Source organism: Takifugu rubripes, chromosome 10 (genome assembly GCF_901000725.2).
Source record: "Takifugu rubripes chromosome 10, fTakRub1.2, whole genome shotgun sequence".
Lineage (NCBI taxonomy): Eukaryota > Metazoa > Chordata > Actinopteri > Tetraodontiformes > Tetraodontidae > Takifugu > Takifugu rubripes.
The window spans coordinates 6,893,707-6,907,788 of record NC_042294.1 but is presented as its reverse complement, the minus strand read 5'-3'; the positions used below and the strand labels follow the sequence as shown (position 1 = coordinate 6,907,788).

General features: G+C 46.7%; 2 protein-coding genes and 1 non-coding gene across 3 annotated transcripts; all 3 read left to right on the top strand.

Moving 5' to 3' along the window:
- Positions 1-2,481: 2,481 nt before the first annotated feature.
- On the top strand, positions 2,482-7,008 carry gars1 (glycyl-tRNA synthetase 1). The gene is made up of 17 exons (XM_003967989.3): positions 2,482-2,770; positions 3,093-3,194; positions 3,326-3,428; positions 3,572-3,713; positions 3,973-4,061; positions 4,219-4,295; positions 4,477-4,622; positions 4,691-4,840; positions 4,906-5,068; positions 5,139-5,303; positions 5,375-5,482; positions 5,563-5,708; positions 5,791-5,876; positions 5,959-6,068; positions 6,149-6,242; positions 6,313-6,503; positions 6,584-7,008. Exons 1-17 carry the CDS (start codon positions 2,519-2,521, stop codon positions 6,707-6,709), a joined length of 2,250 nt encoding a protein of 749 aa, XP_003968038.2. The 5' UTR covers positions 2,482-2,518; the 3' UTR covers positions 6,710-7,008.
- LOC115251357 (small nucleolar RNA SNORA84) lies at positions 3,766-3,904 on the top strand. The gene has a single exon (XR_003889915.1). It is a non-coding gene; the product is annotated as a small nucleolar RNA SNORA84 (small nucleolar RNA).
- A 1,448-nt stretch (positions 7,009-8,456) lies between the features above and the next one.
- hhatlb (hedgehog acyltransferase like, b) lies at positions 8,457-14,081 on the top strand. Its single transcript, XM_003967990.3, has 13 exons — positions 8,457-8,670; positions 9,876-9,938; positions 10,025-10,137; positions 10,739-10,806; positions 10,881-10,994; positions 11,705-11,899; positions 11,984-12,193; positions 12,587-12,758; positions 12,856-13,000; positions 13,084-13,119; positions 13,192-13,393; positions 13,475-13,616; positions 13,698-14,081. The coding sequence occupies exons 3-13, from the start codon at positions 10,032-10,034 to the stop codon at positions 13,910-13,912; spliced, it is 1,605 nt and encodes a 534-aa protein (XP_003968039.1). The 5' UTR covers positions 8,457-8,670; positions 9,876-9,938; positions 10,025-10,031; the 3' UTR covers positions 13,913-14,081.
- The last annotated feature ends 1 nt before the right edge of the window (position 14,082 follows it).

Genomic DNA, 14,082 nt, shown 5'->3' with positions numbered 1-14,082 from the left:
ATGGTTCTAAAAAGATAAATAATCCAATGCTGGGCTGGAAGGACCCTGTATATACAATGATGGCATCACCAAGGTCACTTTCCTCTGACTTGACAGAGAACTGACGAACATCTCGCTGCAGATGGAGAAATGTTCTGCATGGTAAATAACTCGACCTTCGCCTCAGGCCCACTTCTGCAAGTTTCCATTGGATTCTATTGTAGCTGGCTCCCCGTCAGTTGGGCTGACGTCCACCCGAGCTGCAGACCCACCGCGCGTACTGAAACAAGCATAATTCATGCTATTTCAGCCTCGGCGGACTGTGGAATAACAACAAGGGAGATAAAGTGGTTTCCTGGGCCGTTGCCAGAGTCAGCGTGTCTGAATGTTCGTCCCTCTTCACCTCTGCTGTCACTTAACCAGAGCCAGACCCAAATGAACCCACCTGAGAGACGGGGGCGTGATTGCATATGGACAGGAGACACAAAAGCAGCGGTGGGCGCAGGTTGTTGACTCCTAATTAGCGTGTAATCTCTCCGAGACAGCGCCCTCTCAGCAAGGGTCGGGAACCTCGGATGCTCCCAATCATGCATGTGCTCAAGTGACACGGCAACACACGTCCCGGAGGCACTTTGTACAATCGCAATCACTTCTGAGCACTTCACCTCGGGGCTCACGTTACGATGTACGTTTCAGGATTGTGTTGACACTTGAAAATCGAGCCTGCCAGGATGGCCTGGCCTGACATAGTTAAGATGGGGGACTCCCAGGAAATGGCCTTTTTAATACCGGGACTTGTTACCTGTTTTTACCATTTCTGACCCAAAATTGGTAAAAAGCACAAGGAATAAATGCTCGTCAAGCAGCAACGGGATAAGTATGTTGTAGCTCACAATAACTAATAAACATGATGGCTCATTTAGCCTCTAAAGAGACGGAGCAGATGGGATATAGAGTATAATCCCTCTGGCCGGCTCTGAGTCTCCACAGGGTCTCTTCTCTAACCGGGTGTGCCCAAAAGACCACCAAAGGTGGGATTTCATTTAAGCCACTTGACATGCATCTGGCCTCATACGAGCCGAACACAGCGGAATGCCCCGTCAGCTCACCCCGGCCCAGATGAAGGAGATTAACTCTTTTCATCATGGCCTCAGATTAGAGTCGGTGACCCCCATCTCTGCCATTTATGTCCCGGACCAGGTCGGCGATAAAGAAGTCTCACCTTTTGCTACCATCACTCCTGTGATGGCAGAATGGGCTTTTAGAATTCTGAGTCCTTTTGAAGGAGGTGTAAAAAATGAAAAAATAAGGAAAATGCTGTAACTTTGCTGTCATGAACGTCAATTTGACATGTTTATTGGGAATATATGCTTTGAAAACTTACAGGATGCAAACACTAGCTGGCAGGGTTGGTTAAAAAAACCCACTCACATCTTTAAAGGAGGACCTCGCTGCCATCCTGACTTCAAACGTTGCTGGTCTCTGTCACAGAAGTGAAAAGTTCAGCCCCGGAACAAGATATTTCTGTAAATGAATATTTAAAGCAAATGTAAACTTTAATGAGATCCAGATCTTTTTGGCCAACTTCAAACAGATCTACTGTGGTGTCAGATTGTGAGGTCCTGTGACTTTTTCTGAACATGGGTGCAGCTGAGGTGGTTTTTAGAGTCATATTATCACATGTGTCGCTCTGAATGTGGGCTTCTTTAGCAGACAGTATGTGGTGCAAGACATGTGTGGACACGTCTAATAAAGAGGACATTTTAACACTTGGGGATCTGAAATTTTAAATCCCAAAAGGCTAGAGACAAATTAAAGAAGCTGTGGAAGTGTATTTTAAATTCCAGGGAAGACAATAGCAAATCAGTAAGGAAAACAATAAAGTTCTGACGATTATTTTTTCTGCGTCTGCAACTAAAAACGTTATTTTGCGTACGTGCTGCCCCCTTGTGGGTAAAATTATGAAATGCGGAAAGGTTTTTATTGCTCAAATTAGTTTATAAATAAATGTTGAACTGGGAAAATATAGACAACGTGTAGAAAACAAATAAAAAATAACAATACCGCCACGAACAATAATAATAATGTAGAAATTCGTCTAAATTCGAAACTCCATGACCCTGACTAGGAATAAGGAACTGTTTTTGCACGGGAGGTAGAATTAAATTTAGAATAAGTGCATGCACATCATTAATGAATTCATTTGTCTACAAAGAGCAGTGAGAGATAAATGAATTAATAAATAATTCGCATAAACTTAATCCCCCCTTCCTTACAAAATCAGTTCCTTATTCCTAGTCAGGCTGCTGGGAAACCACTGAGTAAAATTACATTTAAAAAAAAAAATCAATCAAGTAATAAAATATTCTAGCTAAACCGTAAAGCAGTCCGACTTATTTATTCTATTTCCCCCTGTAACGAATCTGCCGACACGTAAAATGCCACGCCGGTTTAAGACGAAAGTGCTGGCGGGGGAGCGGAAGCAGCATTCGCTTCATTTCAGAGATTTCATCATTCGCCTCCCGCATTTCCGCGGTCCATGTTTCGTAGCGCTACATCTGCACTGCTGCGGACCTCCTCTGAGATCTCCTCCATCTGTGCAGTCTCCACGGTCCGCTCCGTCCGCCAGTCACCCCGCTACCTGCCCTTAATCAGGCCGTTTTCAACCTCGGTCTGCTTGTGTAAGAGGAAGAAGAAGACGAGCCTGTGGCTGCAGCCGGCGGAAGGACAAGTTATGGAAGGAAACATTGAGGAGATTCTCGCCCCTTTCAGGCTTGCTGTCAAAGAACAGGTTTCACACTCTCGCTTTACTTGTGTTGAGATGGGATTTTTTAGTTTCGAGAGTCAGCTGTCGACACGTCAGCTTACCCGGCAGCCCGGTTCATCTGACCGGCTGCCTTTGGAAGTGTCAGTCGGGAAATGCATGGTTCTCTAAGTAGCTGCTAATGCTAACGTGTTGCCACGTTTCAGGGTGCTACTGCAGAGTTTTGGGAGCAGGGTGGGGTTACGAGATGATGCTAACAATGCTGCTAAAAGACAAGGCGGATAAAACTAGAGCGAGCTTTATTTAAAGCGTCTTCTACGCACGACTCTACGGCCGCTTGTCTCTGCAGGGGGACCTGGTGCGCCAAATGAAACAGGATGGAGCTCCAGAGGTGGACATAACGAAAGCTGTGGCTGAACTGAAAGCAAGGAAGAAGGCTTTGGAGGCAAAGGTGAGTGCTTGATGATCATAAAATGGCGCAGATGGATCGTTTATTATCCCCACCGTTAGGGTCTGGTTGCCTCTGCGGAGCTGAGTTGTGTCCCCTACATGGTTGTAAACACAAGCTGTTTATGATTGCAGGAGCTGGCATTACAACCCAAAGATGACATTGTTGACCGAACCAAGATGGAGGATACTCTCAAGAGACGGTTCTTTTACGACCAGGCTTTTGCTATCTATGGAGGTATACATTTTTCTGCAAATGTATAAATGTTTAAGTGTCCTCAAGCCCCTTTCAGCCCCACGTTGGGCTTTACGGCACCGTGGAGGGGCTGTCGCCGCGTCAGGACCCTGCCATCGCCCTCACCGATCCCTGATGTTCTACAGGTGTCAGTGGGCTGTATGACTTTGGCCCCATGGGCTGTGCCCTGAAGAACAACATCCTGCAGGTGTGGAGGCAGCACTTCATCCAGGAGGAGCAGATCCTGGAGATCGACTGCACGATGCTGACGCCCGAGCCTGTCCTCAAGTGAGTGTTTTCATTAGCGTGGTTGTAGTTGTAGGTAATGTTACAAGAGAGCGCCTCGTGGTTCCCAGAGTCGGCTGACTCCAAAGTGCTGATCTGTGGGTTTTTGTCAACAGGCGCACATTAAGTCTGTGATTTTATGCATGGAAGCTGCCACCATAGCAGCCTTCCATAGCCCGGTCTCAGATACATTTACAGGATTCAACATCTCTGAACAGACCTGGAAGCAATGCGCGTCCCTTTTCACCCATATTTTCCCCAGGACATCAGGACACGTGGACAAATTTGCTGATTATATGGTGAAAGACGTGAAGAATGGCGAGTGCTTTAGGGCCGACCACCTCCTGAAAGGTGAGGAGTTCCTTGCTAAATAAATTCCCCCAAATATGAGTGAAGATATTTGGGTAAATCTTTCCCATCTAAGTGGGACGATGGAAGTAAACAAACACATCAAAGTTCGTTAAAGGTGGAAACATTGCTACAGTAAACCTGCTCTTATGACTTGCAGCTCATCTCCAGAAGCTGATGTCTGATAAGAAATGCACAGCAGAGAAGAAGGCCGAGATGGAGGAAGTCATCACGCAGGTCGGGGACACAGAAATAAAACCAAAACAGCCGCTTACGTTTACATTTCTAGCTTTCTAGCTAAACTCTTCCTAAATCAGCTGTAGTAGTTGGCAGTAACTTATCTTTTAATCGGTATTTGCAGCTCAATACAAGAATCTGATGGCGGTAAATCCTGAATATCCATTCTCATGAATTTCAGATGGACAACTACACCCAGCAGGAACTGTCTGACCTCTTTGTGAAATACAACGTCAAGTCTCCCACCACAGGAAATGACCTCACGCCACCCATCTCCTTCAATCTGATGTTTCAGACGTCCATCGGACCGGGCGGAAATATGCCAGGGTACCGTGAAAAAACATAGTTCCACTTGTTTTCTTGTGGCCTTGAGTCATTCATCTTCTATTCTGCAGCTATCTGAGGCCTGAAACAGCTCAGGGAATCTTCCTCAACTTCAAGCGTCTCTTAGAGTTCAACCAGGGAAAGCTGCCCTTCGCCGCTGCTCAAATAGGAAACTCCTTCAGGAACGAAATCTCTCCTCGCTCTGGACTCATCCGTGTCAGGTAGCAGGCCGCCGCGCTGCCCGCAACGGCGATTTTACGCCTCTGCTGACAGTTTCTCTGTGCAGGGAGTTCACCATGGCAGAGATCGAGCACTTTGTGGATCCGAAAGAGAAGGTCCATCAGAAATTTGCAAATGTAGCTGACCTGGAGATTCTGTTGTACTCCTCCAAAGCGCAGACCAGCGGTCAGTCTGCGGAGGTCATGAAGCTGGGCGACGCTGTGGAGCAGGTGAAGGTCCCTTCAGCCACTGTTGTGGGCATCTTCTCTGGAGCGGGTTCTTAATTCTGCTGTCATTCAGGGAGTCATCAACAACTCCGTCCTGGGATACTTCATCGGGAGGATCTACCTCTACCTTATCAAAGTCGGCGTCGCCAAAGACAAGCTGCGTTTCCGACAGCACATGGACAACGAGATGGCTCACTACGCCTGTGACTGCTGGGATGCTGAAACCAAAACCTCATACGTAAGCGGCCGCCTCGGGACTCGTAGCCCCACGTCGTAATGAACCTGACCGGAACCTCCTTGTACACTCAGGGCTGGATCGAGATTGTGGGATGTGCCGACCGCTCCTGCTACGACCTGGCGTGTCACGCTCGAGTCACAAAGGTGCCTCTGGTCGCCGAAAAGCCTCTTAAAGAACCCATATCCTTTTAGCGTGGTGGTTTTTCCCGGATAATGAGCGTGAACTACCCACCCTGGGGTTTTCCTCAACTCCCCCACACAAAGTTATAAACGTCGTCCAGTTCGAACCCAACAAGGGAGCACTGGGGAAGGCCTACAAGAAGGATGCAAAGATAGCCATGGATTTCCTGTCCATGTGCGACGAATGCTACATTACAGATCAAGAGAAGCTGCTCAACGAGACCGGGTGAGCGCTGCCTCCTCTCCTAAAGGTTAGGGAAGTTTGTTGTCATGTACATCACGATTGATGGGGGCTCCTTCATGTCTAGAGAGTTCACCATCGAGACAGAAGGCAAGACGTTCAAGCTCACTAAGGACATGGTGTCCGTGAAGCGATTCCAGAAGACCATGCACGGTGAGTTCCACCCCGGACAGAACATCTCAGACAAAATTGGGAGCAGATTCAGTTCATCCCCCCCCCCGTTTGTCACCTGCAGTGGAGGAGGTCATTCCCAACGTCATTGAGCCGTCCTTCGGCATCGGCAGGATCATGTACACCATCTTCGAGCACACATTCCACGTCAGGGAGGGCGACGAGCAACGAACGGTCAGTAAATATCTGTGGACGTCAAATCGTTGACGTGCCGCTCGCGAGATCTTGGCAACCAACGCTTCTTCCTCCGGCAGTTCTTCAGCTTCCCGGCAACCGTAGCGCCGTACAAGTGCTCCGTCCTGCCGCTGAGCCAGAACCAGGAATTCGTGCCCTTCGTCAGGGAGTTGTGTAAGCGCCCACAGCCGCACGCCTAAGGCAGTCTGAGATTTCATAGAAGCTTAATTCTACCCGTTTCCAGCCGAGGAACTGACCAGAAACGGCGTCTCGCACAAGGTGGACGACTCCTCGGGATCCATCGGCAGGCGCTACGCCAGGACGGATGAGATCGGGGTGGCGTTTGGCATCACCATAGACTTCGACACGGTGAACAAAACACCTCACACAGCCACTCTGAGGGACCGCGACTCCATGAGGCAGATCAGGGCCGAGGTACGGTAGACGGTTCCTTCCTGTACGTCCTCACTTGCAACGTAGGACTTCAACACCCTTTTTCTATTAAATCTCCTCAGGTCAGTGAGCTGCCTGGAATCATTCGGGATTTGGCCAACGGGACGCTGAGCTGGGCCGTAGTGGAGAGCAAGTACCCCATCTTTGAAGGACAGGAGACCAGCAAGAAGGACACAACCGAAGAGTAAAGCCTTTGCTCCCAGAAAATGCCTCCTTGTTGCTCATGCACCACCAGGAATGCTGCACCAGTGTTGTGATGAGCTCTCCTGGCGCCCACAGTCACAATAAGTCATGTAAACACCATTTCTAACAGGCGGAGGACAGACTTTTCCATGGGCAGTTTCTCATCTGTGAGCATTTTCACCAATCGGATGTTTTAAAAGGGACAAAATGTAACCTGTTGGCACCAGTGTGAGGAGGGTTCCGTCATTCCGGCCTCCGGGCTGATTGGCTTAAGCTCAATAAAGCAACCAGCACTTATGTTACAGCTCTGATGTTTTCTGTGAGATCACCATTACAGGAATGGTGGCAAGGTATTAAAAAAAAACAGTCAAGCACCATCAAAGCAGGTTATTTCTTCATTTTATTGGGGAAAATCTGCAACCTTATTTTCTTTAACAGTATAATATTTGATTAAAAGTAATTTAAATGAACCCCAGTCTGAGTTCAATTTGGTAACCTGGGTTTTACATGAAGGCCACTGAGTAAAAATAAGTTCTACTGGTTCCCGTGCAGGTACAAACTTTTTTATATTATTCTCAGCACAGGTCAGTGAGAAGTTTTAATGAAAACGATCCTGCAGGTTGCCTGACAGACCAGTATGTCCAATAACAGCAACTTAATATTAAGTTAAATATTTGCATTTCCTGGATGATGCAACAATAAGCCTCAGTTTCATAACTGTGGCTGTACGGGAATGTACCCTCACGTCCTCATTTTCTTCAGAGTTGCGTCGAGCCCGACTCAAAGTGAAACTGAACCCAGATCAGCTTAGTCAGCACGGGAAGCAGTGACATTAACGCCCCCTTGTGGGCGACAAGGAGGAATGTAGCCATTCGTCATAAAATATTAAATTGTTTGTGACAGAGTCGTTTTTCTGTCTTCCGCGCCTAAAACATGAATCAACAATATTACCTCTTAGATTACCGTCTTATTGTGACCTGTTGTGACTTGATTTTAAGCATTCTGTGGAGTTAAACTCTCCACCTCAGCGCTCTTTAAAGCGTGTGTACCACTGGTTGCACACGGGCTCCCTCTAGTGGTAGAGTCAATTGATTATATAAGAGTATTCCATAAAGGTTCTGACTATTTTGGTGGGAGTTCCAACTATTTAGGCTAATGCAGTATGAAAGGGCTGAATGACCATCATAGGGGAGGAAACTGAATCAGGGTGTCATCAGAACCAACCGCTGGGCTGAGACAAGCACGCAGCTCATCACAGAAGGGGCAAGAACCCTGGACAGGACTCACCAAACGACAGCTATTCATGAAACCTCCTCCCTATGATGGACAGTCAACACTTTCATACCGCATTAGCATAGGTTCAACTCCCACCAAACCAGTAAGAACTGGTCTTACTGGTCTTCCATTTGCTCTCTCCTTTCATAATTGATTTTCATATGATTTTCAGGCACATTACATTTCAATGAGTACAGTAGCTAATTTTTCTACATTTAAACTCAGCAATATTGTTCACACAGTAAAAAGTAGCTGAAAATAACAATTACTGACCTCAATTGTCTCTCCTGAATCAACTTTAGTTTGAAAATGTAAAGTTTGCATGAAAAACGTAATTGACACACGTAAATGAGCTTTTCTCAACGTTCGGTCTGGTAAAATTAAAGATGGCTAAAGGCTTTGAAGTGACTGCAGCCCCTCCTGTTCCGCCCCCACCGTGTTAGTAGTCGAAGTATAAATACATCATGTGAACCTTTAACCGGCGGCAGCTCCCCTCTCTGGGAGTCAGAGGGACCCACGGCCCACCCTGCACTCTGCAGATGCAAGCAGATGTAAAAGTTTACATCTACGTTCTCCTACGTTCTTTTTGGTGTTTTGGCATCTCAGTGCCTGTAACTTCCCTCTGTTTTTGGAGCATTCTGTGTATTTGGTGGCAGCTTTCTTCAGGCCTGCAACAACTGCTACGTCCAAGGTCAGTATCACAACAGGTGCTGCTGGAGGACGAACCAGCGTGTGTGACATTTATGGATAAATCCCGAAGAGAAGAAACAACAGGGACACGTCTGACTACACCCAAAAGGAAACCTGAAAGAGCAGTTTACCTTCATCTTTTTAGAAATAAGTCAGATTAAAACTATTAACTCTTTACTTGTGATCTGTGGAAGTTTGACGATTTGCTTTTCAACTGAGAGGGATTAGTAGTTCAAATATACAAACAGGACCCAGCAGGATGGATTAATTAATTAAGGAATTTACTTAATATTTGAAGTATATTCATATTTTATTTTATTTCTATGCTTTCTTACTGAATATCAGTCTCCATTTTACTGAAGATTTAACATGCAAGCCTGTAGATCAAGATTTTATCTTAGACAATCCAAACTTTGTTTATAAGAACAAACGAATCATATAAAAGGAATAAAATCTAAAAAAAATACATTAATTACATTATATCAGCTGATTTAATCATCTATAATTTAAGCTTGTTCGAAATGTTGATAAATGTGTCAGAAGTAATATTAAAAAGCAGCAAACTAGCACTTTAAACTTGTTATTCTGTTCTTTCCATGCTGTGTTTATATGTGCACTGTAAAAAACAGTCGGTTTGAAATAACTGGCTGTGTGTTCACCCTAAAAAACGACCAAATTTGTGTTCAAATCACTCGGGGACAAGTTTTGACTAAATTCAAAGCACATTTTTGGTCAAATTTGGCATTTTTTAACGTTTAAAAACCAGATCTTTTTTTTTACAGTGCTTGCTGTCGGGCTGTCATTTAAAGCTGTTTCCCTCCTGCATAATATAGCTCCTCTAATTATTCTGCGGTTCATGCATTAATTAGATTAATTACTTGACTTCCGATACCACTTTTTTCCAAATGGAATTTTATTTAATCATTTATTCAATTTTCATTGGGCCACCATCTGTGTGTTTTAGTGTGTTTAAAACCTCAAGAATCAGCTAATGATGTTTCACCATGCAAAGTGCAACAGGCGGCAAACCACAGCATCACAGGAAGCGACGTGCATTTACTTTCTTCCAACTTGCAGTCAGAAAGTTCAGCAGTTCACGCGTGACCTCTACCGAGGACGTTTGACAGGCTGTGGCGTCTATTTTTAGACGTGCTGGATGTCTCTCCTGCAGACAGTAAGATTGCATTGTTACACTTGCTTTTATAGCATCAACAGCTGCCTGCTGCAGAGCCCACGCTGACCCGCCCACGGGTGCCATCCAGAGGCTCGGTGAGTGAGACAGGATCAGCCTGAGGCGGGTGAAAACGTCAGCCTGATGTCAGCAAGTTTATAAAATGTGTGTGTTTCTGTGTCAGCGTCACCATGGGGATTAAAGCCGCCCTCCCCAAATATGAGCTGTACCTCTACAGCACGGTTCTGGGTCTGGCCATGATCTGGGCTGCCAGCTGGATCTCTGAGGTGTCCACTTGTGAGTATAAGAAAACACACAAAGACACAAACAGATTATGTGAGCATTTGGGGGGGGCAGGGTTGGAAGCTTGCTCAAGGGAACCTGGGTAGTTGTCCTGGCACACCAAAAACATCCTTCCATGGTTCGTCCACTCCAGGGACTGAACCAGGAACCCTTTGCTTTGCAGCCTAGTCCCATACAGAGTGAGCTACTCCCATTGAAGGGAGTTGTGGATCTGCAAATGAAAATACAAATAAAACAACCACTCTAGCCAGATATAAACAAGCTTCCTCACATTAACAGCAGACGTTATTATTTCCCAACATGCAAAGGTAAAAACCATTCCTCTAGGATTGTGCTTTAGAGGAATGGGTACGTTCCCTTTATTCAGAGGGTGGACAAATGGACAATGTCGACACAATGCGCAGTATTCCTGCATCGCAGTGTGAGGGCGAAGCGCCGCGGCTGTGCAGGTCAGGCAGGAGATCAGATGTCAGCACCAACACCAGAGCGCACAAGAGCGAAACAACACGTTGGTCACTTGAATAAAGGAAAAGACGGGACACACAAAGCTCCTGTTGTGACATTTTCTGCTTTATTAATCTGATTTTCCCTGCAGCCAACGTCAACAGAAAGACTTTTAAAACCAGCGTGAAGCCAGGATGGTACTACTTTGGCAGGAAAATGGTGAGAAGCCACATTACGGCTCGTCAACAGAGCCAAAACGTTCCGAGTGGTCACATGTTGATGTGGATTCACAGGACACGGCTGATCTGGAGTGGATGATGTGGTTCTCCACGTTCAAAGCACACATCCTGTTCGCTCTGTCCGGTCATGTGCTGTTCGCCAAGATCTGCTCCATGCTGGCTGTGCAGGTGATTCTGCTGACCGGGGGAGGCTGCACGAAGGGGGGGGGTTAATGATCTGAGAGAAACACGCCAGGCCAAGGCAGCACAGCGCACGTTACAAAGGCTCGGTGACATTTGAGATGCTCTTTGTCACAATGTATTTTTACAGCACCAACAGCTTTTTATATCATTAGCTGAGCCGCGGATGATGAATGGGGGGCAGGTGGGAGGCATAAAGGCCCCAGAGAGGGAGGATGGTGGTAGATGAAGGGGAACTAAAAGATCTACTTTCGGTCTGTTTGGTCTGGATGATACATTACTTGTTGAAACTTGTCAAATTTAGTTCCTGCCAGTTCCCGTTTGACGGGTTCCGCAGTGATTTTCACCCCACGGCCTCCTGAACACTAGGGGGCAGTATTTCACCACATTGTCATTCGCACCAAGAACTGCAGAAAATTGTCTGATTATACACAATATGGGTTTTATACCTGTGCATGAGCAGCTCTATGTTGCAGGAGTGCAGAAGTGCACTGTGATTGGCACGACTTTGCACAAAAATAGCAAAACAAAGTTTGTCTTCATCCACTCATGCTGAAGACAACACTGCTGCTCATTGCTGCCTCTTGTGGCACCACTGGTATTACCAGAAAATACATCCTCATGAACAAATCTTGTCTAAATCATATTAAATATGGCTCCCTCAGGACAAATGCTAACATTTCCTGTTTCTCCCACAGTACAGGTCTTTGGTGTACCTGGTGTACGGCCTCCTGGCTGTGTGGACCAGCATGGGCTGGACCTACGTCACCCTCATCCTGTCTCACTGCATCCTCCTCTACAGCATCTCCCTGGTGAAAATCCGCTGGCTTTGCTTCGCCACAGGCCTCTGCACCCTCGCCACATTCAAGTGCGAGCCCTTTGTGTCCTGGCAGGTGAGGCCGGGTGGGAAACGACCCTTTTCTTGGATGAAATGGGAGGAAAGGGCTCTTTGTTGTTCTCTGTTTCTCCTGGCGTAGGTTGATTTCGTGAAGGGGGACTTTGAGCTGCGTCACATTCTCTTCTACGGAGGTTGCGGGTTCACTATAATGCGGTGCATGAGCTTTGCTCTGGAGAACTGCGAGCGCAAAGATGGGAATTACAACATCCTGGAACTGCTCAAGTACAACTTCTACCTCCCGTTCTTCTATTTCGGGCCCATCATGACCTTTGATAAGTTTTACGTTCAAGTAAGTTCAGCTTCTATTGACTCCCCCGATCCAGCGTCAGATCTTGTTCATTTAGGTCGTGTTTTGGTCCCGTGTGTGAGAGCGGCGAGAATAAAGATTAGGAGAATTGAATACCTGTCCTCCCTGAGCAAGAGTGTCAGTGAACATGTGCTGGTTGCCAGGCAACCACATGGATTTTTCCACAACTGCTTCCACAAGTATTTTCAGTCCTGAAGTTTGTTATCAACATATTTAGAAACTTCACACCACCATTATTGAGTTCACGCTTCAATCTGACCATTCAGTACAAACATAGCAGCATGCTAACACTTAGAGAGGTGTGATGCATGCTAACATCCACCTGTCCTGGGTGCGAATATCCTGCATTTGATGGGCGTGTGCTGCCCCCTGTAGGTGAACAGGTCAGACCTGACCAGGAAAGAACGAGAGATGTGGAACATCAGCGTGCAGGGCGCCATCCACCTGGGAGTCGTCATCGTGGTGGATGTCCTCTTCCATTTCATGTACATTGTCACCATCCCCACCGACATGAAGCTGCTGAGGCACATGTCGGACTGGGCCTTAGGTCCGTGTCGCCCTTCCCCCCAGCTGGGGAATGTGTTTCAAGGACTATTTTTTAATTTATTCCAGGACAAATGAATGTTGAAATCTGCTGTTTCCAGTGGGGCTAGCTTACTTTAACCTGGTGTACGACTGGGTAAAAGCTGCCGTCATGTTCGGAGTAATCAACACTGTATCCAGACTGGATCACTTGGACCCTCCGAAGCCGCCAAAATGCATCACCATGCTTTATGTCTTTGCAGAAACGTGAGAAGAGTTCTAGCACAAGTTTGACTGCGCACGCTCAGTTCACAATTGTGTAAATCCCCCCTTTTTCTCCTCCTTTTCAGTCATTTTGACAGAGGGATCAATGAGTGGCTGTGCAAGTGAGTGCCGCAAACAAGAACCTAGCCGTGAAAATCTGTACATCAAAGGTCTGAACCATTGGGTTTTTACAGGTATGTATATAATTACCTTGGGGGAAAACACAACAATGTGCTAGAGGAGCTGGTAGCAACACTGTGCACCTTTGGGGTCACCATCATCTGGCTGGGACCCTGCCCGGCGGTGCTGATCTGGGCCTTCTTTAACTGCTTCGGCCTCAACTTTGAGTTGTGGATGGAAAAGTTCTTCTCAATGGAGCCCTTCGCCTCCGTAGAGGTTTGTTTCTCAAGATTACCTGTGAGTTGAACGACTTCTGTGCCTTTCATGCTGCTTGATAAGGTGCCCTCCCCCCCACAGACCACTATGTCGGAGGCAGCATCCCGCCGGATCAGAGCCGTCTTTAACGTTTTCAACTTCTGGAGCATTGTTTTGTACAACACCCTGGCCTTGAATAGCTTGGACTTTGCCAAGTTAGTTGCCAAACGTCTGTTTCTCAGAGGTAACTGTTATCTCAATAATCTTCATACTCTCATCAAAGCCTTTTGTTTAAAAAATGGTTTCATATCTCTCACCTTCCCAGGCTTCCCCATAACCACCATCGTTGTCATGTTTGTGACGTACTGCCTGATCCAGGTGATCAAGGAGACGGAGAGGAAGCAGGCTCTCATCGACGATCCAGACCCTCTTCCTCCTCCGCCACCCCCTCCTCCTCCCACCAGCGCCGCCGCGCCTGCTGGAGCACCGGCCGCTGCCGCTCCACCAGTCATGGATCCCAGCAAAGAAAAAGCAGAATAGATTGCTTCGACGAGGTGTGAAAGTCCAGATTTTAACACGCTGATGCAAAAGATGAGACATTACTGTCAACAACACAGTGTAACAGTGTACAGTAGAATTAAAATATGTGCTTTTGGAACCTTTGATTGATTCAAAAATGAAAATAAAAAGCAAACTTGTTCACCGCTCAC

Bases quoted from the DNA above. Each gene is read 5' to 3' on its own strand.
- hhatlb (XM_003967990.3), top strand. From the start codon at position 10,032: ATGGGGATTAAAGCCGCCCTCCCCAAATATGAGCTGTACCTCTACAGC. The intron at 10,138-10,738 runs GTGAGTATAAGA...TTTTCCCTGCAG, and splicing joins GATCTCTGAGGTGTCCACTT to CCAACGTCAACAGAAAGACT. The intron at 11,900-11,983 runs GTGAGGCCGGGT...CTCCTGGCGTAG, and splicing joins AGCCCTTTGTGTCCTGGCAG to GTTGATTTCGTGAAGGGGGA.
- gars1 (XM_003967989.3), top strand. From the start codon at position 2,519: ATGTTTCGTAGCGCTACATCTGCACTGCTGCGGACCTCCTCTGAGATC. The intron at 3,714-3,972 runs GTGAGTGTTTTC...TATTTTCCCCAG, and splicing joins ACGCCCGAGCCTGTCCTCAA to GACATCAGGACACGTGGACA. The intron at 6,069-6,148 runs GTCAGTAAATAT...TTCCTCCGGCAG, and splicing joins AGGGCGACGAGCAACGAACG to TTCTTCAGCTTCCCGGCAAC.